The sequence below is a fragment of the Oryctolagus cuniculus genome, chromosome 10 (assembly GCF_051225735.1).
Source record: "Oryctolagus cuniculus isolate XC-2025 breed Fujian yellow rabbit chromosome 10, ASM5122573v1, whole genome shotgun sequence".
NCBI lineage: Eukaryota > Metazoa > Chordata > Mammalia > Lagomorpha > Leporidae > Oryctolagus > Oryctolagus cuniculus.
In genome coordinates, this window is record NC_142876.1 from 57,383,056 (window position 1) to 57,409,598 (window position 26,543).

General features: G+C 43.6%; 1 protein-coding gene and 1 long non-coding RNA gene across 2 annotated transcripts; one reads left to right on the forward strand and one right to left on the reverse strand.

The window, feature by feature from the left end:
* The first annotated feature begins 564 nt into the window (after positions 1 to 564).
* CLUL1 (clusterin like 1) lies at positions 565 to 26,543 on the forward strand. The gene is made up of 7 exons (XM_008261126.5): positions 565 to 700; positions 1,955 to 2,103; positions 9,372 to 9,539; positions 12,482 to 12,914; positions 16,881 to 17,018; positions 21,353 to 21,567; positions 26,290 to 26,543. The coding sequence occupies exons 1-7, from the start codon at positions 595 to 597 to the stop codon at positions 26,476 to 26,478; spliced, it is 1,398 nt and encodes a 465-aa protein (XP_008259348.4). The 5' UTR covers positions 565 to 594; the 3' UTR covers positions 26,479 to 26,543.
* LOC149123775 (uncharacterized) lies at positions 12,430 to 18,448 on the reverse strand. Its single transcript, XR_016214128.1, has 2 exons — positions 13,828 to 18,448; positions 12,430 to 13,153 (listed from the first exon to the last, which is right to left on the reverse strand). It is a non-coding gene; the product is annotated as an uncharacterized LOC149123775 (long non-coding RNA).

The following is a 26,543-nucleotide window of genomic DNA, read 5'->3' on the forward strand; positions in this document are numbered from 1 at the left end:
TTTTGTATTTGGAATATTTATAGCTAATTATGTGAAATTAAACTCAAAAGGAGATTCATTATCTGAGAAGAAAAAAATAGCTAGGCAGTATTCATATAGTATGATGATTTCTATAAGAAGTATGAGAACAGGTATGTGACTGTTTTTTGCTGTCTTAAAAAGTTAGAGAGCCACGTAGGTAGAAACATACCTGAGGACTCAGAATTTTGGAGGAAAAATTTCTTCATGGGATTCTAATTCATTCTCTAATTAGAAAAGTTTATTGCTGACAAGGAAATAAAATTATGCTGGACTACCAGGGGCTGTGATGCACACTATCCACTGCCGTGAGTTTCAAGCAAAGCCGATGACAGCCTTACTTAACAGTCAGGAAGAATGTAAACTAAACAAACGGGCTTGTTTGTTTTGTTAACTTATATTCCCAGCTTCCTTATGTCCCAGACACATTAGCATAAGTTGTCTGAAGTCATAAAGAAAAAATGACAGAGAAACGCTTTGGAGCACCATGTGTTTTCCATTGATGCTGAATGCATCTAACCTAATGGGAGGCATTTGTTGCAGGTTTATTTTCTTCTGCCCAACAACAGCGGGGACATGAAGCTGCCACTCTTGGTGTTTCTTATGTATCTGCTGTGGCTGAAAGATGGTCGCTGTGCACCTACTTGGAAGGACAAAGCCGCTCCTACTGGAAACCTGAAGAGTGAGTTTGGTTTCTTGTCTGTGCTGTATCCTGACTGCACCTGCCTGTCCTGCTGGCCTTCATAGTGAGTGGCAGAGAGAGAATTGTATTCACTGCCTTTCACAGCACAACGTTCTCTGGGCACGTAAACCAAGCTGCTAGGACACCAAACGTCTGGATATAAATAGAAAATTCCGATCAAGTCTCTGCAAGCATTCACAAATCCAGATGTTTGCTCTCATGTCGATAAAACTTGCCAACTTTTTGACTGTGGGGTTTTTTTTTTTGTATCATCCAGATGTTTGGCATCATCGTAGCACAGCTTTAATGAACAGTGAAATACTTTATACTAGCATTTGAAAAATTTAAACAATTAAAATGATCTGTGTGACTGTTCTTAAGCTAGTAAAAGAATAGGTTATCCTTACATTGAATCTGGTTGTTCTGTGGCCATTAACTTGTGACCTTTACTCAGTGATAAATGAGGGTACTTAAAGAGGTTTGTGGAAATTATAGGTAAGCTTATTTTGATGAAAAAGAAGTTTTGAAATCTATGCATAGGTTTTTTTTCATAATGCATATTTTCCACAAACTTTTTGAGACCCCCCCTCATATGTTTTGCATACTTAACATTTAGGCCAAATTGGCTAAAAAGTAGCTGACTTGGGCTATGTCTGTAATTAAATTCAGAGGTAAGAATAAGGCTTCTTAGGAAGCCTAAGACTACGGTGAAAAGAGAATGACAATGAATTTCGTACCTGCTACGGGCTTATTAAAGGTGTATAGGGGACATCCATTGGGTTATGAAGGCATTGTGTATTAAATGATAATAATTAAATGATGATACTTCATGAGTTCAGTGCTTCCTTGGAAGGTAACTGAGGCTGAAAGAAAGGGAAATTGTTTACAGTGTCTGAAGTCCCTGCTGGGTATTTAATATAAATTGTTTGTGAAGAGAATTCACAATTTTCTCTAATATAAACACACTTGAGTCTTAAATGAAAGAAAATGGATAAATGAAACAGTGCCAGGGGGAAATGGCAGGAATGAGGTCCCATGAACCGTGACTTGTTTAGGAGCTGACACAGGAGGAGCAGAAGGCAGGGTCCATGTGGCAGCTGGGTGCACGTGGCTGCTGATTGCCCATTCGTTACCACCAGCTTGCAGAGAACGAGGCTATAAAATACAATTATGCCTCTATTTAGGGGACATGGAAGATGGGTGAACTTGCTGTTCTTTAATCAGATCTCCAAGAAAGACTCCATTGCCTTTTAGGTTTTTCTGAAGCTGGGGAGATAGATGAGGACGAAGCAGTGAAGATGGCTTTGATTGGCATTAAGCAGATGAAAATCATGATGGAAAGAAGAGAGGAAGAACATACGAAGCTCATGAAAACCCTGAAGAAATGCAGGGAAGAAAAGCAGGTACAGTCATTGGAAATAACACCTGTTGGTCAATATATCTGGGCCATAAATCCCATGCTTGTTAGTGTAAGCGATGACATCCTCATTTTCCCTAAAAATAAATTTCCTGGAGGGGTAACATTTACTGAGGGCAAGTTTGAAGGAAAATTTAAATTTCTTCAGCGAACATATTACTTATAGAATAGGTCTTTGCAGGACTTCAAACAGAAATTTGGGGACTTCATCTCTGTTTGGGAAGTGCTACTTTCTCAAAAATACTTTTGTTCTTGGTCACTTCTGAATTAGGATCATGAGTCAAGTGTTCAGAGAGTTTTTGGCTAGATTAGATACCCCCCCAGTTTTTTTTTTTTTTTATCTCCCACACTCTGTTACTCAAAGACTGTTAGCTCTCACTCCTAAATATATGTTCATTCATTTGTTTATAAATTAGCTACCATTGATATCTCAAGGCACAATTTACAAATACATTTAGGGTGAGTTTCAACATTAGCTAGGATGAACGCAAGTCAACATTTACATAATCCTCTAGAGATTTTGAACTTTTTAGTCAACTTGCCAGACTTGATTGGATCATCACAATTTTATGTCATCATGTAAACCTAAAAGAGCAAATACTGAAGAATGATCAGCTTTGCCATTTGCTTCTTGCCTGAGCTCATTATTCATATTTTTTAAATGTATTTACTTACTGATTTAAGAGGCAGAGAGAGACAGAGAGAAGAACTGTTATCCTCTAGTTCTCTCCCCTAATGCGTACAACAGCACTGAGTCAGGCCAAAGCCAGGAGCTGGCAGCTTGATTCACGTCTCCCATGTGGGTGACAGGAACCCAAGGGTTTGAGCCATCACTGCTGCCTCCCAGGATCTGCATTAGCAGGAAACTAGAGTCAGGAACTTCAGCCAGGAATCCAGCCCAGGCACTCTGATATGCAATGTGGGCATCTATCTTAACTAGTACCTTACCAGGCCAAATGCCTGTCCTCTGTTCATATATATATATATATATATATATTTGACAGGCAGAGTGGATAGTGAGAGAGAGAGAGACAGAGAGAAAGGTCTTCCTTTTGGCATTGGTTCACCCGGCCGCCGCGGCAGGCGCGCTGTGGCCGGCGCACCGCACTGATCCGATGGCAGGAGCCAGGTGCTTCTCCTGGTCTCCCATGGGGTGCAGGGTCCAAGCACTTGGGCCATCCTCCACTGCACTCCTGGGCCATAGCAGAGAGCTGGTCTGGAAGAGGGGCAACCAGGACAGAATCCGGTGCCCTGACTGAGACTAGAACGCCGGGGTGCCGGCAACGCAGGTGGAGGATTAGCCTATTGAGCCGCGGTGCCGGCCCACATATATATTTTTAAGTCTACCAGATTGTTAGCCTTTTTTCTAAAAATCTTTGTTTCATATCCATCTAGTTGGCTTAGCTAAATAAGAATTTTTTTAAGTTAAACAATGATTTTATTGCTTGAGTATGTAGACAAATTTATACCACGAGGACAGAGGCTGTGGATGACTCAATAGAAGAAACTCAATAAAATCCATCAGTCCTCCCAAGTCCTCTCAAACATCAGCTGCAAATGAACAGAGATGTGAGCCTTGGTCCAGGCTTCCAGGGTGTGGGAGGCCCTCTCCCCCAGGATCCTCACACACAGCTGGCCACATTAATGTCTGACACAAGCATTTCAAGAAAGCACTAGTGTATGTTAAATACATCAGCCTAATCTATTTTTGAAATTTCAAATAGTCTTACTTAATAGCTATAGTTCAAACTACATATTTTACTGATAAACATTATATTCGAATATCTTTGGAAGATGTTGAAAATTGTTCAGGAGCTGATGTTTAGCTTAGTGGTTAAGATGTAAGTTGGGGGCCGGCACTATAGTGTAGTGGGTAAAGCTGCCGCCTACAGTGCCTGCATCCCATATGGGCGCCAGTTGGAGACTTGGCTCCTCCTCTTCTGAACCGGCTCTCTGCTGTGGCCTTGGAGGGCAGTGGATGATGGCCCAAGTCCGTGGGCCCTGCACCCACATAGGAGATCTGGAAGAAGCTCCTGGCTTTGGATTGGTATAGCTCTAGCCATCACGGCCATCTGGGGCATGAACCAGCCGATGGAAGACCTCTCTCTATCTCTCTGCCTCTGTATCTCTGTAACTCTGCATTTCAAATAAATAAAAAAAAAAAAACACTTTTTTTAAAAAAAGATATAAGATGTCAATATCCCATGTCAGAATACCTGAGTTCCATACCTGGCTCTGGCTTATTTTTTTTTTTTTTAAGATTTTTATTTACTTGAAAGGCGGAGTTACAGACAGAGGGACGCCAGTGCCACAGGTGGAGGTTTAGGCTGCTACGCCACAATGCTGGCCCCATGGCTCTGGCTCCTGACTCCAGCTTCCTGCTAATGCTGACTCTGGGTGGTGGCTCATGTAATTGCGTCCTTGCCACTCCTGCAGGAAATGTAGGTTGAGTTTCCTGACTCCTGGCTTCAGCCCTGTCCCAGCCCCAGCCACTGTGGGCATTTGGAGAATGAACCAGAGAATGGAAGTGCACTCTCTAAGTAAATGAAAAAAAAAATTTTTTAAATTGTTTACATTCTGCAGTGTAAAATGGTAAATTTCTAAGTTGTAGACATTGCACAGCTCAGTTTACTAACATGAACAATTAATGCTCAAAACAATTACATTTCTTTTTAAAAATGTTATTTTCCAACATTACTTCTAAATCAAAGAGGGAATAAAACCTGTAGCAAAAATAATTTAGGGAAAATATTTAAGATTTAATGTTAAGAGTAAATTACAGCCTGTGCAGCGGCTCACTAGGCTAATCCTCCGCCTTGTGGTGCCGGCACACCGGGTTCTAGTCCCGGCTGGGGCGCCAGATTCTGTCCCGGTTGCCCCTCTTCCCGGCCAGCTCTCTGCTGTGGCCAGGGAGTGCAGTGGAGGATGGCCCAAGTACTTGGACCCTGCACCCCATGGGAGACCAGGAGAAGTACCTGGCTCCTGCCATCGGATCAGCGCGGTGCGCTGGCTGCAGTGCGCTGGCCGCGGCAGCCATTGGAGGGTGAACCAACAGCAAAAGGAAGACCTTTCTCTCTGTCTCTCTCTCTCACTGTCCACTCTGCCTGTCAAAAAAAAAAAAGAGTAAAATACTTTTAATTTTTTGAATGTTAAATTGTAATAATATGCATAAAATTGACCATCAGCCATCTTAAGTGCACTGTTCAGTAGTGTTAAGTGCATTCAAACTGTTGTGCAGCCAATCTCCAGAACTGTTTTCATCTGAAACTCTCCATTTTAGCAATTGCCCACAGCCTCTCTCCCTGGTCAATTTCTTAGTTGAAAAATACAGACAGACAGTCTATCTTCTTCCTGCACCTTTCAACCTACGAGGATGCTTCAAAATGTACACGAAAAGTAGAATTAAAAGTTTATTTTCATGCAAGAAAATTTGAAACTAATGCATGTTTTTTTTCCTGGTATGCATTTCCATGAACTTTTGGTAGATTCTTTGTATGTGTGATTTCAAGTTTTTTTAAAAAATAATTTATATATTTATTTATTTGAAAGGCAGAGGGACAGAGAAAGAGTTCTTTCACCTACTGGTTTACTCTCCAAGTGCCCACAACAGGGCTGAGCCAGGCAAAAGGCCTAAGCCTGAAACTCCATCCAGTTCTCCGTGAGAGAGAACTCTCCCAGGGAGTGCCACCTCCCTGGGTGTGCATTAGCAGGAAACTGGGATTGGAAGCAGAGCTGGAACTCAAACCTAGGCACTCCAATATGGGATGCAGTTGTCCCACGTGGCATCCTAACTGCTACACCAAATGACTGACCACCCCCCCAGCAATGTTTACCCCAAAATAAACCTATCTCTTAACTTCATTTTCTATGAACTTTTCGAAGTGCCCTAGTATAACACTGGGGGCACTGGATGACCATTGGCTGCATCTCTTCAGCTCCCGAGCATCGTGGCTTCTGGGAGTCCATTAAGCAACTGCCAGTTGGGCCCCAAAGCTGTGTGGCAACCTGTCTGTCAGGAAACTGGTTGATGTTGCAGCTACACCTGCCGCTTCCAGGCAGGCAGGGTTCCCAGCATGAAAGGAACATTGCTTGACTAACAGCTGCAAACCCTCCTCCCTTCGGGCTGTAAACCAAAGATTTTGAGGAAATCTAAAATAGCTCCTCATCAAGCAAATATAGAAGCTCATAGCTGAATTCTTTCCTGGTGGGCTTGTGGGTCTTGCCATCTGGGCAGAGTGACACTAGGTGCAGTAATAGACCCTTTATGAAACACATTATCCCATGGAATGATTCCAACATCAGAATAGACCATTGCTTTCATTTCACAGTTAAGAATACTGAGATTGGAGAAGTTAATTAAGGTATTACTCCAACACTGTAATGAATGAGCAGGGAGAAGACAGACATGTGCCATGTGGGACCTGGTGACTTCTGCTGTTCGCTCTCTCTTGAACCTCCTGGCAAGCTCAGGGTGTGGTGCTATGAAAGAATATTCCAGTTAGGATGGGTCAAGTAAGCAAATACTGATTTCCATGCTTGCCCTGAAGAATCCAGAACTACCAGTAATTTTTATTTATTCTTAAGAACCTTGAGCTGGCCCCGCGGCTCAGTAGGCTAATCCTCCACCTTGCGGCGCCAGTACACCGGGTTCTAGTCTGGTCGGGGCACCGGATTCTATCCCGGTTGCCCCTCTTCCAGGCCAGCTCTCTGCTGTGGCCAGGGAGTGCAGTGGAGGATGGCCCAAGTGCTTGGACCCTGCACCCCATGGGAGACCAGGATAAGTACCTGGCTCCTGCCTTCGGATAGGCGCAGTGCGCCGGCCACAGCACGCCAGCCGCAGCGGCCATTGGAGGGTGAACCAACGGCAAAGGAAGACCTTTCTCTCTGTCTCTCTCTCTCACTGTCCACTCTGCCTGTCAAAAAAAAAAAAAAAAAAAAAAAAAAAACCTTGAAACAAATGTGGCAAAATGCTAAAAATGGTTAAGTCTTCGAATTAAAACAAGTTCTAAAGAGTCATAACTGGAAAAAAACCTATTTATTCTATAAAAATCCTTTGAATTATGCTCTTAAATTTGGGCACTTGGTAATTTAAAAAAAAATAAAAGAAAACCTGTTTATCCGTGAGGGTCCCTGACTAAAAATCACTTTAGATCTAGAATAAAGGTTTAGACAAATCATGACTTGGCAATCATGGGGCCAGCTCTCCCATCTCCCAGGGTGGAGTGCCACTCATGCTGGGTGACCCAGCGTCATCACTGTCCCCTCCCCACACCCACCCTATGATGCATCAGAAACACATCTTGCTACATGGGAAAGCCTGCAGCAGCACACAGCGAAGTGCCCACCACCAGCTTGAGACACTGTGTTGCTGAACTGTGAACTGTGGGCACTGAGATCTAAACACAGTCTCTGGCCATGGGTGGAATATGTATGGGAGAAGGAAGCAAAAGACAAGACATTCCTAAAGCAGAGATTGCACTTCATCTAGGGTGTTGGAACGCATGATTTTGTAAAATTCTGTTAGTTTCTGGGGGTGAGTGGCAGGTGGTCTGAGGAAGACTATTCATAATGTAGGAGGGACTTTGTCCACTTATCTCAACACAAAAACCTTCAGATGCGGGTCCTATTGTATTCCTATTTGCTAATGAGAGTGAGACTCAGAGATAGGTCACCTGACAAGGATACACAGTTGAGTGCGGTTTGAATTTGGCAAAGTTGAAATTTTGGTTTACAGGGACAGTGAGCAGAATATCTGAAATCAGGACTGGTGGAGACAATCCAGGAGCGATTGTTGCCTGCCACGGTGATGCACCACTCTTCAGAGGCTGTAGGATCGCCACATTGCTCTGCAAAGCCCAAGGAGACACACGCACACTTTGTCTGAGTTGTAAGGAGTGTTTGGCGGGCTGGGGTCCTGGCTGGTTTTCCCATGCGGCAGGAGCAAATGCTACTTGGCGGAGCATGGGGACTCCGCAGTGACGGCAGCTGAGGAGTCCCAGGCAGGTGGAGGAGACCCGAGGCCATCACTGATTTCTTTTGCTTTGCCCTTGGGCAAAAGTGCACAGTAAGTTGCTTTTAAGAACAGAAACTTTTCTCCCACACTGGTTTTTCACTTAAGGGAGTTACCTACAGCTTGGGGGTCGTCTCTCTTCTGGATAGTCCCCTTTATCCTCCACCCCCCACCTCCCACTCCCTTACTCCTCTGAGCTCCATTTCAGGCACAGAGCAGCTGGTCTGGACAAGTTCCCATTCACAGGAAGGCTGGGGATGCAGTCAGGCGCACAAGAACAAAGGCCTGTTGCGCCGAGGGGTGGGGTCCAAGGGGTGCCACCGCTTCTGGTGTCTTCCCCCTCCCCCCGCCCCGCCCGGACCTGGCCAAGCCCATACAGGACCTGGTCAAGCAGAGCCAGCACCACAAGGGGGCGTGCTCCAGAAACAGACGGGAAGAGAAGCCGCGTGAAAGCAGCTCTGCACCTGGAGGGCAAGTCACCGGGAGAACTTGAGTGGAAATCCGAGAATTGGGCTTTCTTGTAGTGTTTAAGTGTATACAGAGATTAAAGGCAGCATAATTGAAAAAAAAAAAAGGGTGTCCACTTTAAAAGTCCGCCTTCCACATCCCCCTTAGACTGGACGTGAAGACAGACCCGCCGACCTGTAAATCACAGGCATTGTCCCCAGATTGAAACGGCTTTTTTAGTACAGGTTCACTCACATCGAGCAAACACTCAAGTGAATGACCAAGTGAACAAGGTTTGCACATTCTTCCCCGGGGATCAATCAGCAATCTTTCCTTAAGCACACAGAAAGCACTGGAGCGGATCCGGCAGGTGCCAGGATCCCCAAGGAGAAAGACTGAGGGGTTTAGGCTGCAGTCGTCCCCTGCTCCCCAATCTGCAGTTTTGCCTTTTGTGATTTCAGCCCATGGTTTCAACTGTGATCGGAAGATACTAAATGGAAAATTTCATAGATAAATAATGAATAAATATCAAGTGATTTTTATTACAGTGTATTTTTGTAATTTCTCTATTATTCTCTTACTGCGCCTAATTTATAAATTAAACTTTATCACAGGTCTGTACATATAGGAAAACACATAGTACAATGCTGTACCATCCATGGATTCAGGCGATCACTGCGTGCCTTGGAACAGATAAGGGGTGTGGCTATACACAATTTGCTAAACAGAGAAATCTGCTAAGGTGCAAATAGAATCATGAAATGGAAACAGGACTTTTGTTTCTGCTTTCTAATTAGGAGGCCCTGAAACTTATGAATGAAGTTCAGGATCATTTGGAAGAAGAAGAAAGGCTATGCCAGGTGTCCTCGGCAGATTCCTGGGATGAATGCAGGTCTTGCCTGGAAAGCGACTGCATGAGATTCTATACAACCTGCCAACCCAGGTGGTCCTCTGTGAAAAACACGGTAAGGGGGGAATAGAGCTCAAGATTTCAGAGTGCCCAGTGCACCTGCTTCAGCTTACTTTTTAACTGAGTGTATGTTCATATGTAGACTAGGGGTGCTTGATCTGATATTGGCCTTTGCAGTCTCGAATTTAACACTAATGATTGTGTGCCATTGCCTGTGTACATACAATACGTCAGAACATTTGTTTTGCGTTCATTCCCCCCTTTTAATGTCACTACACATCTCTCAGCAATACCGTATTTCTGTCTTTTCTTATTCATGCTCACATTCCTGCAAGATTGTAAGCTCTTTGAGGGCAGGGATCGGATCTTACTTGTCTTCATTGAGCACTGTAGGTATCCAATAAACATGCTGAACTGTGTTTGGAATCATGCTGTCTCTGGTTTCCATCTGCTTTAATTTTTACCCCTGGAGGTCAAATATTTGAAGACATTTTCCCCCTCAATCTCTTCTTTCATGTACTTGCCTTCATTTTGTTTAAGATTTACTTATTTATTTGAAAGGCAGAGTGACAGAGAAAGAGGAAGACATATAGACATACACACAGAGAGAGAGAGAGAGAGAGAGGGAGAAAGAAAGAGAGAGAGAGAGAGAGAGAGAGAGAAGGAATCTTTCATCTTCTGGTTCAACATCCAAATGACTGTACCAGCCCAAGATGGGCCAAGCTGAAGCCAGGAGCCTGGAACTCCATCCAGGTCTCCCATGTGGCTGGCAGGGCCCCAAGCACGTGGGTTGTCTTCCACTGCTTTGCCAGGTGCATTAGCAGGCAGCTGGATTAGAAGTAGAACTGGGGGGACTCCAATTGGTGCTCCAATGTGGGCTGGTGGCATCACAAGCAGTGGCTTAATCCACTGTACCACAACACCTGTCCCAGCATTTGGCCTCGTAAGTGTGTCTCTCACACACATGCACACATGTGCATATGTACCTACACACCTCTCCCCATCCTCTCCTGCCCCATCCACACGTATCCTACAGGCCTACCATGTTGTCTTTTTTGTCCCTTTGGTGATCTTCAGGGCAGAGGGAATCACAGAAGGGGGTGACCTGAGTAGGATGAGCTCTGCCCCCTAAAAGGCTCCAGCTGACCTGGATTTTTTTCTTCCCCCTCCAGGAACTAAGCTGAATTTTAAGTAGAGTGGAATTGCACTCTGTAGTAAAGCACACACTAATTAGACTATGCCCCTGGCTTGGCAGTGCCAAACTCAATTACAGGGAGGCACCCCTAGGATCATGAACGTGCCAAGTTAATTTGCCTCCACTGTTAATGGCATCTGCTCTATTTTTAGAGCCACTCTCTAATACACCAGAATATGGTGGAATTAGAACTGGCTGGAGGTCAGGAAATTTGGGGCCATTCCCTTAAGGATCAGTTGTATGACCTTATAAAATATTCATGGGGGATTTAACATTTGGGTTTTTGTGGATGGAGTCAAGTAAACAGAAGCTGGCAGAGGGAGAGACAATCTACCCAGACTAATTTCTGAGACAGGCATGGGTCTTCTAAAAATCCCTGGAGAATTATTTGCACAGTACAGGGATGATGTATACCAATTATATTCAACAGTTGATTACACCCAAAATATCCATGTCACAATCACATAAGGGAAATTATGATCTTCCTAGACTTACATGTCACACAGATGAAGTAGAGCATAGTGTGAATACTAGCAAATCTTCTAATGTGTGGTGCCCAGATTTCTGCAATTAGAAATTTATTCCTTTGACTATAGAAAAGGGGCTTCCTCACTGCTAATATATAAGCACCCCTATGTAGCCTATCAAGCTCTCTTGAGTATATATTATTCAGTGTACATGTGTTATTTTCTTCTCCATAGACTAGTCTCGTGAGAAAGAGAATATAGCCATTAATGACACCAAGATACTAACTCTACAAAGTAGTAATGATAATAGTAAAGAACTAAGTAAGACAGAAGTGAAAGACAAGAGGCTTCTTTCCAGTGTTCAGGCAATTTCCCTGATGCCCTGCAGGGAATGGCATTCCAACTGTCACCAGCTTATCAGGCTATAAGCTGTCAACTATATTGTGAATCTGACCTTTTGCAAAAAAAAAAAAAAAGTTGATTTGAAAGGCAGACAGGGTGAGAGAGAGACAGACAGATTTTCTATGCGTTGGTTTGCTCCCCAAATGCCTGCTACAACTAGGGCTAGGCCAGGCCAAACCCAGGATCGAACTCTGAGTCTCCTCCATGGGTGACAGGGGCCCAAGAACTTCCACTGCTTCCCAGGTGTGTTAGCAGGAATGTGGATCAGAAACGCATAGCTGGGACTTGAACCAGGCACTCCAATATGGGACGGAGGTGCCCTAAGCGGTGGCTTAACCTGCTGCACCACAGCACCTGCCCTGAATATCAGACCCTTTCAGGCCACTGGTGGGCAAACAAAAGCCAAGAGGAATTTCAGATGCTATATCCACAAAGTCAAAGCCAGTATAAGAGAGTTAATAAATTATTATCATAAAGTGAATCACCTTTTCCTAGCTTGCCCAGAAATGTTATTGATTTATAATAACTATGTAAGTTGACTTTAGAATTTGTAGTAAGCTGGAGACTGGTGTTGTAGTACAGTGTGTAAAGCTGCTGCCTGTGACACTGGCATCCCATAGGAGCAGTGGTTTGAGTCCCAGCTATGTCACTTCCCATCCAGCTCCAGCTAATGCACCTGGGAAGGCAGAAGATGGCCCAAGTGCTTGGGTCCCTACCACACAACTGGGAGACCTGATGAGTTCCTGGCTCTTAGCTTCAGCCTGGCTAGTGTGGCCAACTGGGGAGTGAACTAGCAGGTGGAAGATCTCTCTCCCTGTCACTCTCTTTCAAGTAAATAAATCCTTTTTTTTAAATAAAATAAAAATTGCAGTAAGAAATGGTCCAGAAAAAATTTAACTTTTATTCCATTTTCATCCTCTCTTCCACCCACAGATTGAACAGTTTTTCAGGAAGATATACCAATTTCTGTTTCCCTTCCACGAAGATAATGAAAAAGACCTCTCTGCCAGTGAAAAGTACATTGAGGAAGACGAACAGTTGGTCCAAATAGAGGGTGTGTTCAGCCAGCTGAGCGTGGATGTGAAATCTCTCTTTAACAGGAGTGTTTCAGTCTTCAAACAGATGCAGCAAGAATTTGATGAGGCTTTTCAATTATATTTCATGTCAGATACAGACCTCATTGAGCCTTACTTTTTTCCGGCTTTATCCAAAGAGCCAATGCAAAAAGCAGGTCTCGTGCAGAATTGGAACATCCCCGATTTCTTCCAGATGTTTCGTAATTTCAGTGTGTCTATTTATGAAAGTGTCAGTGGAGCCATCACGGAGACACTGACTGCAGTACAGGATTCACCAAAACAAGGCAAAGGCAAGTATTTTAGAAGGTTACTTTTACTTAGATGTCTATAATAACATCAAGTTTTGTTTAGCTTCAAAGACTCTAGACATTTCTGAGTCACTGTGCGGCATTTCTTGAAATGACAATTTATGTATAACCAGGTTTCAGGGCCTCTTTAAAGAAGCTTTTAAGTCTGCCAAACACCATCCCTCTTCCATCAGTGCTGAGAACTCTAGTGTGGCGCTCTCTCTTTCGAGCAATTTTCACAGCTGAAAAAGAAAATACTAATAGAGTGAGAGCTTGAAAACCCATTCTCTAATCTATCGGAGCTCCTTTGGATGTTCAAGGTCATTTTGTTTGAACACCATGGATTTTCTCTTTTTTAAAATGAGTCTAGAGTTTTTTTCAACTCCCAAATTGTGATGTAACCTCCTCTCACATTTAATATGGTCAAATTGAGTGCTCTTCAGAGCATGGCCCCCTCTGAACCACAACTGTAGTTCCTTCAATCATAAAATTTTTGCATGAAACCACAGAACACGCCCACAGACAAACCCAAAACTACAGAAAATGCGAATAGATAAGAAATTGCTTTCTATCAATGCTAATCGCGTTCTGCAATATTTGGTGTTGGGAGAATACTGCTGCTTTATGTTTGAAGGCAGGAGATGCCTCCTTCAGGCTCCCCTGGAGCCGCTTAGATGAAGCATGTCATACATGAGAGCTGCCAGGTGGGCCAAGTGCAGGACCTATGGTTCCTTGACCTTAGCTTTTATTGACCACTAGGCCAAGTGAAAGGCTGCTCCCCTTTGAGATGAAAAATAAATCAGGCTCCTTCTGGCTGATTGTTTTCCAATTACATCGCTGTAGCTGGCAACATCTCAATCAGATCCCAGAATCCCCATGGCATTGCGTGACTGGTCTTGATAGAAGAGGAGCTTACCTCACACCTCACAGAAACTGGAGCCAGGAAACAGTGCTTTACAGCCTTCCAGACCCATTGTTCCGTGGTTACAGGACAGCCATCGTTACTGGAATTTCTGGGTCCTGTAATTCTATTTCAGGGTCCTGTAAATCAGGTGTTTTGTCTCATATTCCACTCTAAGGTTCCAAATTCATCAAATATTCAGAAGCATCAGGGCTAGAGACCAAATACATCAATGCTGGACCGACATGGAGTCATTTCCCCCGATCCTATAAGTGGATGTAATTGTCTTGAAATATTGATTCAGCATGTGTGCATTAGAACAGGGTGCCTCCTCCTTCACATTTTGTAGCAACCTTACTCATGTGTTGCTGCATTCAAATGTGCGCCGGACAGCAGTGATTCAGACACATCAAAATCTCAATTTCCCAGCCATGACAACTCCCACCCTCTGACTACGAAAGTGGGTTCCCACCATTTACCTGAAGTCCCACCTCCCTCACACACCTGGGACCAGCCCCTCTGCTCTCAGCTGCTCCTGCACCCCTGTCCCTCTGTAACACCTGGATATTCAGGATCCCTATAAATGCAATTTTTTAAAAGCCCATGTTACCCTATTATGCTCTTCTTTCTACAATATTCTTGCCTATCCAGACAATACACAGCAAACTCAACAGAGATATTCTCTTCCCAGGTGAGCAAACGTGTACTATTTATGAAGAGACATACAGGGCTATGGGACATTTGCAGGTGGTTTCCATCACTTTTCTGGACAGGTGGTAGGTGAAGAATAAGCCTATTGCCCCTAGAAAATCTGCCTATCGAGTTGAGCTTTGCCTTATGGTAGGTAGAACAATGCTGTCCTGATATATCCTCCCACATTCCCACATTCCCAGAACCTGTGAATTTGTGTTATGTGGCAAAGAGATATTAAGGTTGCTGATTCACTTATTTTTATAATAGGGAGATGATTCTGGACTATCAAGGTGGGTTCGTTGTAAACACAAGGGTCTTAAAAGTGCAAAAAGGAGGAAGAACAACATTAACAGAGCTGGCAGCATGAGGACCTGGCCCTGCTTTGCTGGCTCAGCCACTAGTCCATAATGCAGGTCTTCAGAAGCTGGACACATGCAGTAGATCCTCCCCTAGAGCCTGCACAGGAAAGCAACTCTGCTGGCATCTGGATGTGAGCCCAGGGAGATCCACTTCAGTCCTTGGACATGGAAAAACATACAATAGTGAATCTGTTGTCTTGGACCACTAAATTTGTGGTAACTTGTTAAAGCAGTCCTATGAAACTAATAGACACCTCTTGTTGATGACAATGGCCTACATGTGCTGGCAGCCTTCATAGTTATGCTTAGTTGGTTAGGATCATCCTAAAAGCCAAAGTCAGAATCCATACCCCAGTTCCTGAATTTATCAAAAGAGGACACAATAGCTCTTGCAACGATCTTCACTCGATCTTCACTTATCTTATAAATCCCTAGTCAGAACAGAGGAGATCATGATCTACTGTAGCTTGACACTGCATAGAGGACTGGATGTGGTCTAATTCTGCCTTAGGGAATGTGTCTCCACCCTAATTTGCTCATGGAGGAGAGGCTGAGACAAGAATGGATGATTTGTCAGTGATGGCACTGGAAGTAGCTGCTGCCTAGAAAGATATTGTCCCAGCTTGACTGGGGTCATGGATGATGCCATGGGTGCAAAATGGAGAACGGTTGTTTCAGGGACCTGGGATTTGCCATCTCTAATGTGTGCACCACGATGTTAATCTAGATGCTGGGAATGAGACCATGATTATGACACAGTTCCTCACTTCCAGGAGCTCAGTCCAGAGAAAGGCAGACAGATAGGTGGACATTTGCACCACCATATCTATTATAGGTGAAGGGGCAGAAGAAGGTTCAGAAGAATGATGAGATTAAGATGCCAAGGTCAAGTCCCTCCCCCCAGGAGGCTAGAAGTCTAAGGAAGAAGAGAAGCAAGCAAGCACCACTACCACATAGAGCAGGGGTATCTTCTACAGTGGGCCGCCTCACAGTAGGTTTTGGGGGCAGAGAGGATGCAGGAAGGCAGCTGGGAGGAAATGACTTTCTGGTTACCAAAGAGATGGTTGCCTTACACAATAGACAATCTAGCAATGCTGCACAGGCTTTTAAACTGTGAGATTCACAATTTGCCTCAAAGTAAGATGCTTCCTTGTACAATATTGAAGACTTAATAGCGAATAACATCAGATTATGATGTTGATGAACTTGTCCTAATGTCAAATGGTCTATTAGGAACTGCCAGTTTTCCATTGGACAGACTTCTTGGATATCAATGTTTTTATATGGATGGTTAACTGTCCTAGAATAGTTTCTCAAAATTTAATCCACTTTAAGTATTTTTCTAAATCTTTGATCCACTTTTCGTGGCATTATATACATTTCATGTGTATGTGTGTGTTTGTGTGTGTACACATACATGCAATACACAAGAAAATGGTACTGTAATAAAATAAATACCCAGCACCCAGTTTAAGAAACAGACTTTCCAATACCTTTGGACTTCCAATATATTTCAACTACAGTTTATAATTTTTAAATAATTGTTAAAGACATTCTTGGTAGAAGTCCAAAGAAAAAGAGGCTTATGTCACCTATTTACTTAATATTGCCAGGAATTTGATTAAAAAAAAGACATACAAGCTTTAAAATAATCCAAATATACAGAGGAACAACATAAATGAAAGCTTCGCTCTCACTGCATTAAGTCTCTCTTCCAAAAGACAGTTACTACTAATTCCTCATGAAACCTTCTAGAAAATAAAATTGCACACAGTAACGTAATGTGTGCATATACAAACAATAGATCTCTAGGAATGAGATTCCTCCACTGAAGAATATAGGCAACAGTTAATAGACGTCAAATTGCCCTAGCAAACATTTGGACCAGCATCACTCCCGTGCTTGAATATGGGAAAACACTTTGAAGGCACTGGTAAGCCAAAGGAACAACATCCTCTCTGTCTCTTTAAAGCAAACTCTAAGGACACTAATGTGTAAATTGCACATTCCCTGCAGACCCTGGCCACGGGCGCCTGGCTTCAAAGATGTTACCTGAGCAGGACAGACAACCATGTGGGGAACTGAGCCAGGACTTGTCGGGATGTTTCAGATTTCACCAAAGATGCCAGAAGTGTCAAGATTACTTAGCCAAAGGTAAAAATAATTTGTATTCTCTTAGTATTCCGGTCAGAGGTCAAAGTCTCACTTTCATAAGCATTGTGGATTCATTTGCTTTCCTTCAGGTACTTTTTTGCATGCTCATTTTCATCTGGAAGTGCTCAGTAAAGGTTTATAGATTTTTATTACTCCAAAGTATATCAACTAATCCTTCCACTTTTTTTTTTTTCATTTATCTGATTGTTCCTGGGAAATTTTTATGGCTAAGGACCAAATTTTTTTAATGACAAAAAAAACAAAATGAATATATGCACAAAAGAGAAACAGTGAACAAAATAGGGCAACTCTTTCTGCAAAGAATATGAAAACCCACAAATCAAGGAGAACTTCCCATTGAGCACACAAAGTTTTAGTCAAGTGAGATTTTAAAAGAGTGGCATGAGCTCTTTCCAGTTGGTAGATTAATCAACTAGTTAATGACTGCTTCCCAAACCCTAGGAAGCTTCCCCACCCCCACCTCCTGCCCTGGCTGTGGCTAACAGTAAAGGGAAATCCTTCTCCCTTTCCTTGTCCCTCCCCAAGTCCCAGTCCTTTCCTCCTCTCAGCCCACTGGGGCCACACTGCAGGCATTTAGCCTGGTGGTTAAGGCACCAGTTGGCCCACCCACATCCCATATCAGAATACCTGGGTTCAAGTCCAGTTCTTATTCCACCCCCCTGCTGATACACACCCTAGAAGGCAGCAGGTGATGGCTCATGTACTTGAGTCACTGCCCCTCATGTGGGAGACCTGGACTGAGCTCCTGACTCTTGGCACTGTTGTGGGCATTTGGGGAGTAAATCAGTAACTGGGATCAGGTTCTTTTCCTTGCTCAAGTAGGTAATTTTTAAAGATTATTTACTTTCCTTTTTTTTTTTTTTTAACAAGCAATGGAGAAGCTTTTGATTCCTACATTTCCGTATTTTATCTCACTAAAGCTCTCAGGGAAAGAAAATGTAAAAATATGGTTAATGGCTTAGAGCAGAAGGTTGGACAATGTAGTAAGAGCAAGACAAATTAAAACCAATAAATTAACCTAGCACACCAGCTTGTGACTTTGGGCAACTCATTTTCACTGTCTAGGCCTCAGTCTAGTCATCTGTAAGTAAAGGACCAAAGATGCTCTTTGAGATCTAACAAAATTATTCTATGAAGAAACCTCAGAGAAGGCTAACATAATTATGAAAAATGCAAATAGAGATAGATAAACAGAGAGCTTTTTTCCAAAGAAGATTTTTTTTCTTTGAAAGGCAGAGTTAGAGAGAGAGAGAGAAAATGAGCAAGAGTGAGATCTTCTGTCCATTGGTTCAGTCCCCAGATGGCTCAAACAGGCAGGGCTGGGAAAGCCCAAAGCCAGGAGCCTGAAATTCCATCCAGGTCTCCCACATGGGTGCAGGGGCCCAAGCACTTGGGCCATCTTCTGCTGCTGTCCCAGGCACACTAGCAGGGAGCTGGAAAGGAAGTAAAGCAGTCAGGACTTGAACCAGTGCCCACACGGGATGCTGGCATCGCAGACTGCAGTTAACCCACTCTGCCACAACGCCAGGCCCCAAAACGAGAGATCTTCTATCTGTCAGTTCATTCCACAGATGCCTTAAGCAGCTGGGACTGGTCCAGTTGAAGTCAAGGGCCTGGAATTCCATTCGGGTCTCCCACGTGAGTGGCAAGCCATTGCTGCTGCCTCCCAGAGTACACATTCAACGGAAGTCAGGTGGAGGCAGAACTTGAACTGAGCAAATCTTGAACTTGAAATTACATCAATTTTTGGGTAGTTACTAACTCTTTGTAGAGAAGCACTCCCTTTCTTTCATTTCAATACAGTAGCCACCAGCTTGGCCTCCTGTTGCTGAGTTCTCAGACTGATGGGGCTTGGAAGCGGACAGGAGAAATGTTCACCAGGCTACAGCACAAGAATGGCTGTCTTCCTCTTCCACTTCATACAGGCTGTATTTACAGACAGAGAAAAGGAAGTGATGTACAGGAGCAACCTGATGAGCTGCAGTCAGCCTTTGTTTTACGTGGGCATGGTGTGCTGCGGCATCTTCCTATAGGGACTGGGTGTAGTTGACTCAGAGTCAACCACTGTGACTGGCTGAGACTCAGGTGCTTACTCTATGGAGCCTGCACTGTGACATAGTGGGCTAAGCCTCTGCCCATGGTGCCAGCATCCCATATGGGCTCCGGTTCATGTTCAGGCTGCTTCTATTTCAGCTCTCTGCTATGGCCTGGGAAAGCAGTGGAAGATGGCCCAAGTGCTTGGGCCCCTACACCCACGTGGGAGACCAGGAGAAACCTCCTGGGCCCTGGCCTCAGATTGGCCCAGCTCCAACTGTTGCGGCCATCTGGGAAGAGAACCAGTGGATGGACAATATCTCTCTCTCCCCTCGGTCTGTAACTCTGCCTCTCAAATAAATCATTCTTAACAGAGAATAATCCTTGATACTCTCTAACTAAGTCAGGTTACAATTTGTTTACACATCAAGCTAAAGTATAGCTCACTGTTGAGGCTGCTTTGGACCAACTGCTGTCACTCATGTATAGAGAGATGTAGGCCAAAATTATTTCAGTTCATCATAATAAATATTCCTAAAACATCACTAATCATTTTTCACTATTTATTATACATTTCTGGTCTCAATTTTAAGTGGAATTACTGTAAATAATTCTCTTCCTCATTTTCCATATCAATTCCCAGCACTGAACACATGAAGGGATTTAAAAATGTTTGTAGAAAAAAAAGGGAACCAAAAGATAAGCTAATTTTTTGTGCAAAAAAGACTTGCAATTCGTGCATATTTTTCATAAAATGAATTTCCATGACTTTTTTGAAGATTCATATGTGTGGTTCTCAAAAATTTTGATCCCAAGTAATCTCATTGTCTATCCATCTTTCTTTCTTTCTTTTTTTTTTTTTTTAAGATTTATTGATTTACAGCTGGCGCCACAGCTCAATATGTTAATCCTCCGCCTGCGGCGCCGGCACCCCGGGTTCTAGTCCCGGTGAGGGTGCCGGATTCTGTCCTGGTTGCTCCTCTTCCAGTCCAGCTCTCTGCTGTGGCCCGGGAGTGCAGTGGAGGATGGCCAAGTCCTTGGGCCCTGAACCCCATGGGAGACCAGGAGAAGCACCTGGCTCCTGGCTTCGGATCAGCGCAGCGTGCCGGCCGCAGCGGCTGTTGTGGGGTGAACCAACGGCAAAAGGAAGACCTTTCTCTCTGCCTCTCTCTCTCACTGTCCACTTTGTCTGTCAAAAAAAAAAAAAATTTATTGATTTACTTGAAAGGCAGAGTTGGATAGGGAGAGAGAGAGACAGATAGGTCTTTCATCGGCTGGTTCACTCCTCAAATGGCCACATGGCCAGAGCTGAGCCGATCCAAAGCTAGGAGACAAGAGCTTCTTCTGGGTCTCCCAAGTAAGTGTAGGGGCCCAAGCACTTGGGCAATCCTCCACTGCATCAGAAGTAGAGCAGCCAGCGCCGCGGCTCACTAGGCTAATCCTCCGCCTTGCGGCGCTGGCACACCGAGTTCTAGTCCCGGTCGGGGCACCGGATTCTGTCCCGGTTGCCCCTCTTCCAGGCCAGCTCTCTGCTATGGCCTGGGAGTGCAGTGGAGGATGGCCCAAGTACTTGGGCCCTGCACCCCAAGGGAGACCAGGACAAGTACCTGGCTCCTGCCATCGGATCAGTACGGTGTGCTGGCCGCAGCGCGCCGGCCGCGGCGGCCATTGGAGGGTGAACCAACGGCAAAAGGAAGACCTTTCTCTCTGTCTCTCTCACTGTCCACTCCGCCTGTCAAAAAAAAAAAAAAAAAAAAAAGGAAGTAGAGCAGCCGGGACTAGAACCAATGCTTATATGGGATGCTGGTGCCAAAGACAGATGCTTAACCTACTACGCCACAGTGCCAGCCCCTCTACGCATCTTTTTAATGAACTTTTCGATGTACTCTTATATGTATCCAAACTCAAAATATGAATCCAAAATAGAAGTTCCCTTTTGAGAGGATGAAATGAGGTAATGTCGAAGGGACACATTAAGGGCTTCGTCTGGGTAATTTTTGTTCCTAATATAGGTGATAGGTGATAGGTACATAGGGTTTACAGCAAGAAGTTCTATCTGCAGCCTGGTTTCTGTGATATAAAATCATATAATTAACAACTAAACCAGAACATATTTGAAACTAATGTAGGTAATACTAATAACTGCTTTAGACACCGGGCATAAAGTGCATCTCTCATAGGCAAAGGGGAACATAGAAATAAGGGCTGGGACTGCGGCCCATGTCACTCCGCTCCAAGTCTCACGGACCTTTCCTTGACCGTGCTTTCCTCTCTGCCAGACTGTCCTGATGTACCTGAACTACACACAGAATTGGAGGAGGCCCTCAAATTGGTCAACGTATCCAATGAGCAATATGCCCAGATCCTGCGGATGGCCCAATATCATGTGGAGGACACCATGTATCTCATGGAGAAGATGAGAGCCCAATTCAGCTGGGTGTCTGACCTGGCAAACCAGACCACACCAACTGAGAATGCCTTCAACTCAACAAAGGTAATGGCCACACCCAAGAGCAGATGGAGACCCCATGTACATGTTTCATCTTCCCGTGAACTTACATAGTAATTGCATCTGAATTTGAAAAATCAGCTAGAGAGGAATATTCGTATTTCCATTGTGATTGTATTCAGGCTGACTTGATGTAATGTAGTTCACGGTATTAAGAAAACAAGAAGCTCTACAAAGAAAATCAACTTAAAATACCAAGTATTTTCTAATTCAGAGATGGCTAATTTTGTTTAGCAAAATTTTTTCATCATATGTGTAGAATGCATATTATTTAAAAACTATGTATTGATTTCAAAACTTTTTTGCACAAAAATTAACTATTTTGAGTTTGAAAATTTTGTTTTTTGGAAAGGCAGAATGAGAGAAAGGAAGAGACAGAGTGGAAGAGATCATCCATCTGCTAGTTCACTACCCAGATGGAGCTGAACCAGGACAAAGCCCAGAGCCTGGAATTCCATTTGGGTCTCCTACGTGAGTGGCAAGGGACCAAGCACTTGGCCCATCTTCTGTTGCTTTCCCAAGCACATTAGCAGGGAGCTGGACTGGAAGTGGAGCAGCTGGTACTCGAATGGGCACTCATATGGACTGCTGGCACTACAGACAGCAGCTTAATCTGCGATACCACAATGCCAGCTCCAAAAATTAACTCATCTTTTAATCCCTTTTTTTTAAAGCAAGCTTTTTGAAGTATGCTTGAACAAACAAGAGCTCTGTCGATTACAGCATTTGACACTATGCTGCTGAGTTGCCTTGATCTTAAACCTATTTAGGGGCCAGTGTTGTGGTACAGTGGGTAAGGATGCTGCCAGTGATGCCAGCATCCTACATAGTTGCTGGTTCAAGTCTTGGCTGCTCCACTTCTGATCCAGCTCCTTGCTAATGGACTGGGAAAGCAGCAGAAGATGACCCAAGTACTTGTGCCACCCACACGGGAGACCAGGATGGAGCTCCTGGCTCCTGGCTTTGACCTGGCTCAGTCCCAGCCATTACAGCCACTTAGGGAGTGAGCCAGTGGCTGGAAGATCAATTGATATCTCTGTCTTTTCACTCTGTAACTCTGACTTTCAAATAAATCTTTTAAAAAAACATATTTATACATTAACCTTGACATAAAACATAGTATCATCTTAAATTACATCAATACTGTGACTCCTGCGTTCGATCAATAACTCTTTCTGCATAGTAACTTTTTTCATGAGATCTACCCCCCCATACACACACATTAATATCCAAATGCACCAGGCTAATGCTTCCTGATGGGGTTAGTAATGGTGGATTCCTATAAAGATCTGGATGCAAACATCACTGGGAGAACAATTGAAGACGCAATATTTGGGGCAGTATGTGATGTCGGTGCCCTTCCAGAGCCCTGGGGTGTCTTTTACCAGCACCTACTGGTGCTGCTGTTCACTGCTCTCCCCGTGGTCATCACCTGAGGATTGCCCTGTGGCCACTTACACTGCAGGATCAGGCTGATGCTAGAAGTTGCCCAAAGCCACAGTCTTGCTTGGTATCATCTTAAAAGTTCCAGCTGAGAGCATCCCTTTATGAATCACTTAGGCAAGAATCTTGAGCTCTGCTTCCCAGGAGTTTAACCTATAACATTCTGTAATCAGCATTTTGCTCCTTCAGATCATAAAGTTATAACCTATGTGTGACTTGGGAAATAATTTTAGATGGTCACAACAAGCACATTAAAAAAACAAGCAAAAGAGAATAAATGAAAAAAATGGTTCATTGTGTTTGCTAAGTCATGCATGTCATGGAACGTGTGTGCATGTGTGCGCATGTGTGTGTATGTAAGATATGCATGTGGATATGTATTATGTAAAAATTCTCATTTGAGAGGCAGAGAGACAAAGCTTCCAACCACTGGTTCACTCCACAACCCCTCTTGGGTGAATCCAGGTGCTGGGAACTCAATTCCGGTTTCCCAGATGGGTGGCAAGAACCCAGTTACTTGGCCCATCACCTGCTGTCTCCAGGGTTCTACATTAGTAGGAAGCTGGAGTGAGGAGCCAGAGCTGCAGATGTCAAACTTGCTAGGCCAAACCACCTGCATGAATAGACTTGTGTTTTGAGTCATGGTGTGAAATGAAATAGGGAGTTTAAAACATTCATGGAAAATGTGAACTCTTCCTTTTTAGATTTTTATGTGAGAGGCAGAGAGACAGAAACAGAATTTCCATCTACTGGTTCACTTCTCAGATACCTACATGGCCTGAGTTGGGGACGCAATCCAGGTCTCCCACATGGGTGGCAGGGACTCAACTACTCACACCATCACCACTGCCTTCCGGGATCTGCATCAGTAGCAAGCTGGGGTCAGGAACCAGATCTGGGAATGGGAGCTGGATCCTTTGACGAGGGACACAGGCATTTAACTGTTGGGCTCAGTGCTTGCCCCCATGAGATACCTTTTAATTCCACTGTTCCTAAACTTTCTGCAGCCCTTCATGGTTGTTACTGTAGACCACAAAGGGTTTTGAATGCCACTGTTCCAATCCCTGATGACTTTCTGGCTTATGATTCTATCAGAATTATATTCCAGGAGGGTAAAATAATTCAATATGTTCAGTCATTCTCAGACAGATGGACTTTTAGTTGAATAAGAAAAATAATCCTGTATTAAAAGATAAAACTTTAAGAAAAAAATAATTTTTAAGATTTAGAAAGTTACAACCAATATGTAGTTGCTTTTATCATCATCATCAGTATTTTCCAGCCTGTGCTTCTGCTGGCTTCCATTCTAGTGTCTGAGTCATAAGATTTATCTAAAATGCTTTATACCAATAACAAAGGCACCTCTATATAAAAACCTCCATGTAGAATGAAATTAGTTTCAATTACTTATCTTTTTAATAATCACGATCACTAAAGAGCATTTACCATGCGTCAGGCAATGTTCTAAGAATTTTTCCCCCATATCAGATAATTTAATCTCCTAAATGACCCTAAAAGTAAGCAGTAGTATTTTCCAAAATGAGACACAAAGGGGAGTAGGCAACTTGTGTGAGGTCACACAGCTAGTAACTAGTAATTGGAATTCAAATTCAAGCAGCATTTTTCCAGAGTGAGGAGACTTAACCACTTCCCTAAGCTGCCTCTAGAAGTTTTCTCAAATCAGCTCTCATTTCATGCAAAGCAAAGTACAAACTCCTAAAATAGGAAGTGATAAAAGGAAGGCTTGTGTAGAAACTACACAGATTAGCAGGTGAAAAAAGGCATGGCCCCAGTTGTATTTAATGGATAGTTATTTATTAAGCTACCAAAAGGAAAGGGGGATAGTTACGTGAGCTATTCCTTTATAAATTAGAATCACAAAATCATCAGTTTCAATTTGGCCTTCTAATGTTTTTGTTTTAGTTTTGATATGGAAATTTGTTTGAAAACATTTCCAAAGTAGTCCATTTAAGGTTCCATCAAGTGGCACATCAGTTCATTTCTATGTAAATGATTGTTTATTTTTTTTATTTGTCAGGTAGAGTTATAGACAGTGAGAGAGAGACAGAGAGAAAGGTCTTCCTTCCGTTGGTTTGCTCCACCAATGGCTGCTACGGCCGGCGCACTGTGCCAATCCAAACCCAGGAGCCAGGTTCTTCTTCCTGGTCTCCCATGAGGGTGCAGGGTCCAAGCACTTGGGCCATCCTCCACTGCACTCCCGGGCCACAGCAGAGAGCTGGACTGGAAGAGGAGCAACCAGGACAGAATCCGGTGCCCCGACCGGGACTAGAACCCAGGGTGCCAGCGCCGCAGGTGGAGGATTAGCCAAGTGAGCCACGGCACCAGCTCCTATGTAAATGATTAAAGTCAAGTACATGCCCTTGAGAATTCATTAAGAGAGTAACCAATGAGTGTATTGCATGACTAGTTCTTGCTAAAACCACCCATAAAACTATAAATTGTACATTTCCTAGGAAAACTAAACACAAAATTTGGCATGTCACATCAATGCTCATGGCACAGAGCATTGGTAGTGCTCAGCAAACATTCCACCTACTCACTTGTGTTTTTCAATTCTTCTCCTGGTGGATAAGTGATGCCATGTGACCAATGAAATGGGAACACAGCTGCCAAGGACTGTTATACTTCTAGGCTGACATACTGAGGAGCCTGTGTGCTTATTCATTCTTTCTCTGCTGAGGGCACGGAGAAACCTTGCGCTCACTTGCTAGTCATGAGCTGATGCACTTCTGTCCACCAGGGTCCTGAGTGTTTACTGACATGGAGCTCCTGTAGTGGATATGCAATGTGAATAAGAAATATTGTTGTTGTTTGAAGCCTAAAATGTTGAGGCTAATTTGTTCTCTCAGCAAAACCTATCCTATGCTGACATGTGGTATTAAATTAACACTGAGGGTAGGCATTTGGCCTAGGGATTCAGACAATGCTTAGAAAGCCTGCATCTTAAATCAGAGTGCCTTGGTTTCACTCCCAGCTCTGGCTCCTCATTCCAACTTCATGCTAATACAGACCATAGATGGCAACAGGAGACAGCTCAAGCATTTGAATCCCTGCAACCCACATGGGAGACCTGAACTGAGTTTCCAGTTCCCAGCTTCAGCTCAGCCCAGCCCTAGCTGATGTGAACATCTGAGGAGCAATCAGTGGATGGGAACTCTGTCTCTATCTCAAGTAAATAAATTTTAAAAATTCTTATCAAAGGCATACTGGAATTTAATAATCCTTTACTGTATAATTCTCTAGGAAGATCCAAGTGTTCGTGAAAGAACTTCAACCAGACAAGGTGAAATGAAGGTAGACTTCAGCATTTTGCCTTCTCCTAATTCTACACTCAAGATGCTTCTTGAAGAAAGTTCTGAGAGCTCTAGCTTTGTTGACTACATAGCGGCAAAAGTTCGACAGCATTTTAAGGAACATTTTAGAACTTGGTAAGCGGAGTGTCTCATTAGGAGTGCTTTGGTGACAGGAAGAGATGATTCATAAAAGGAAAAAACAAA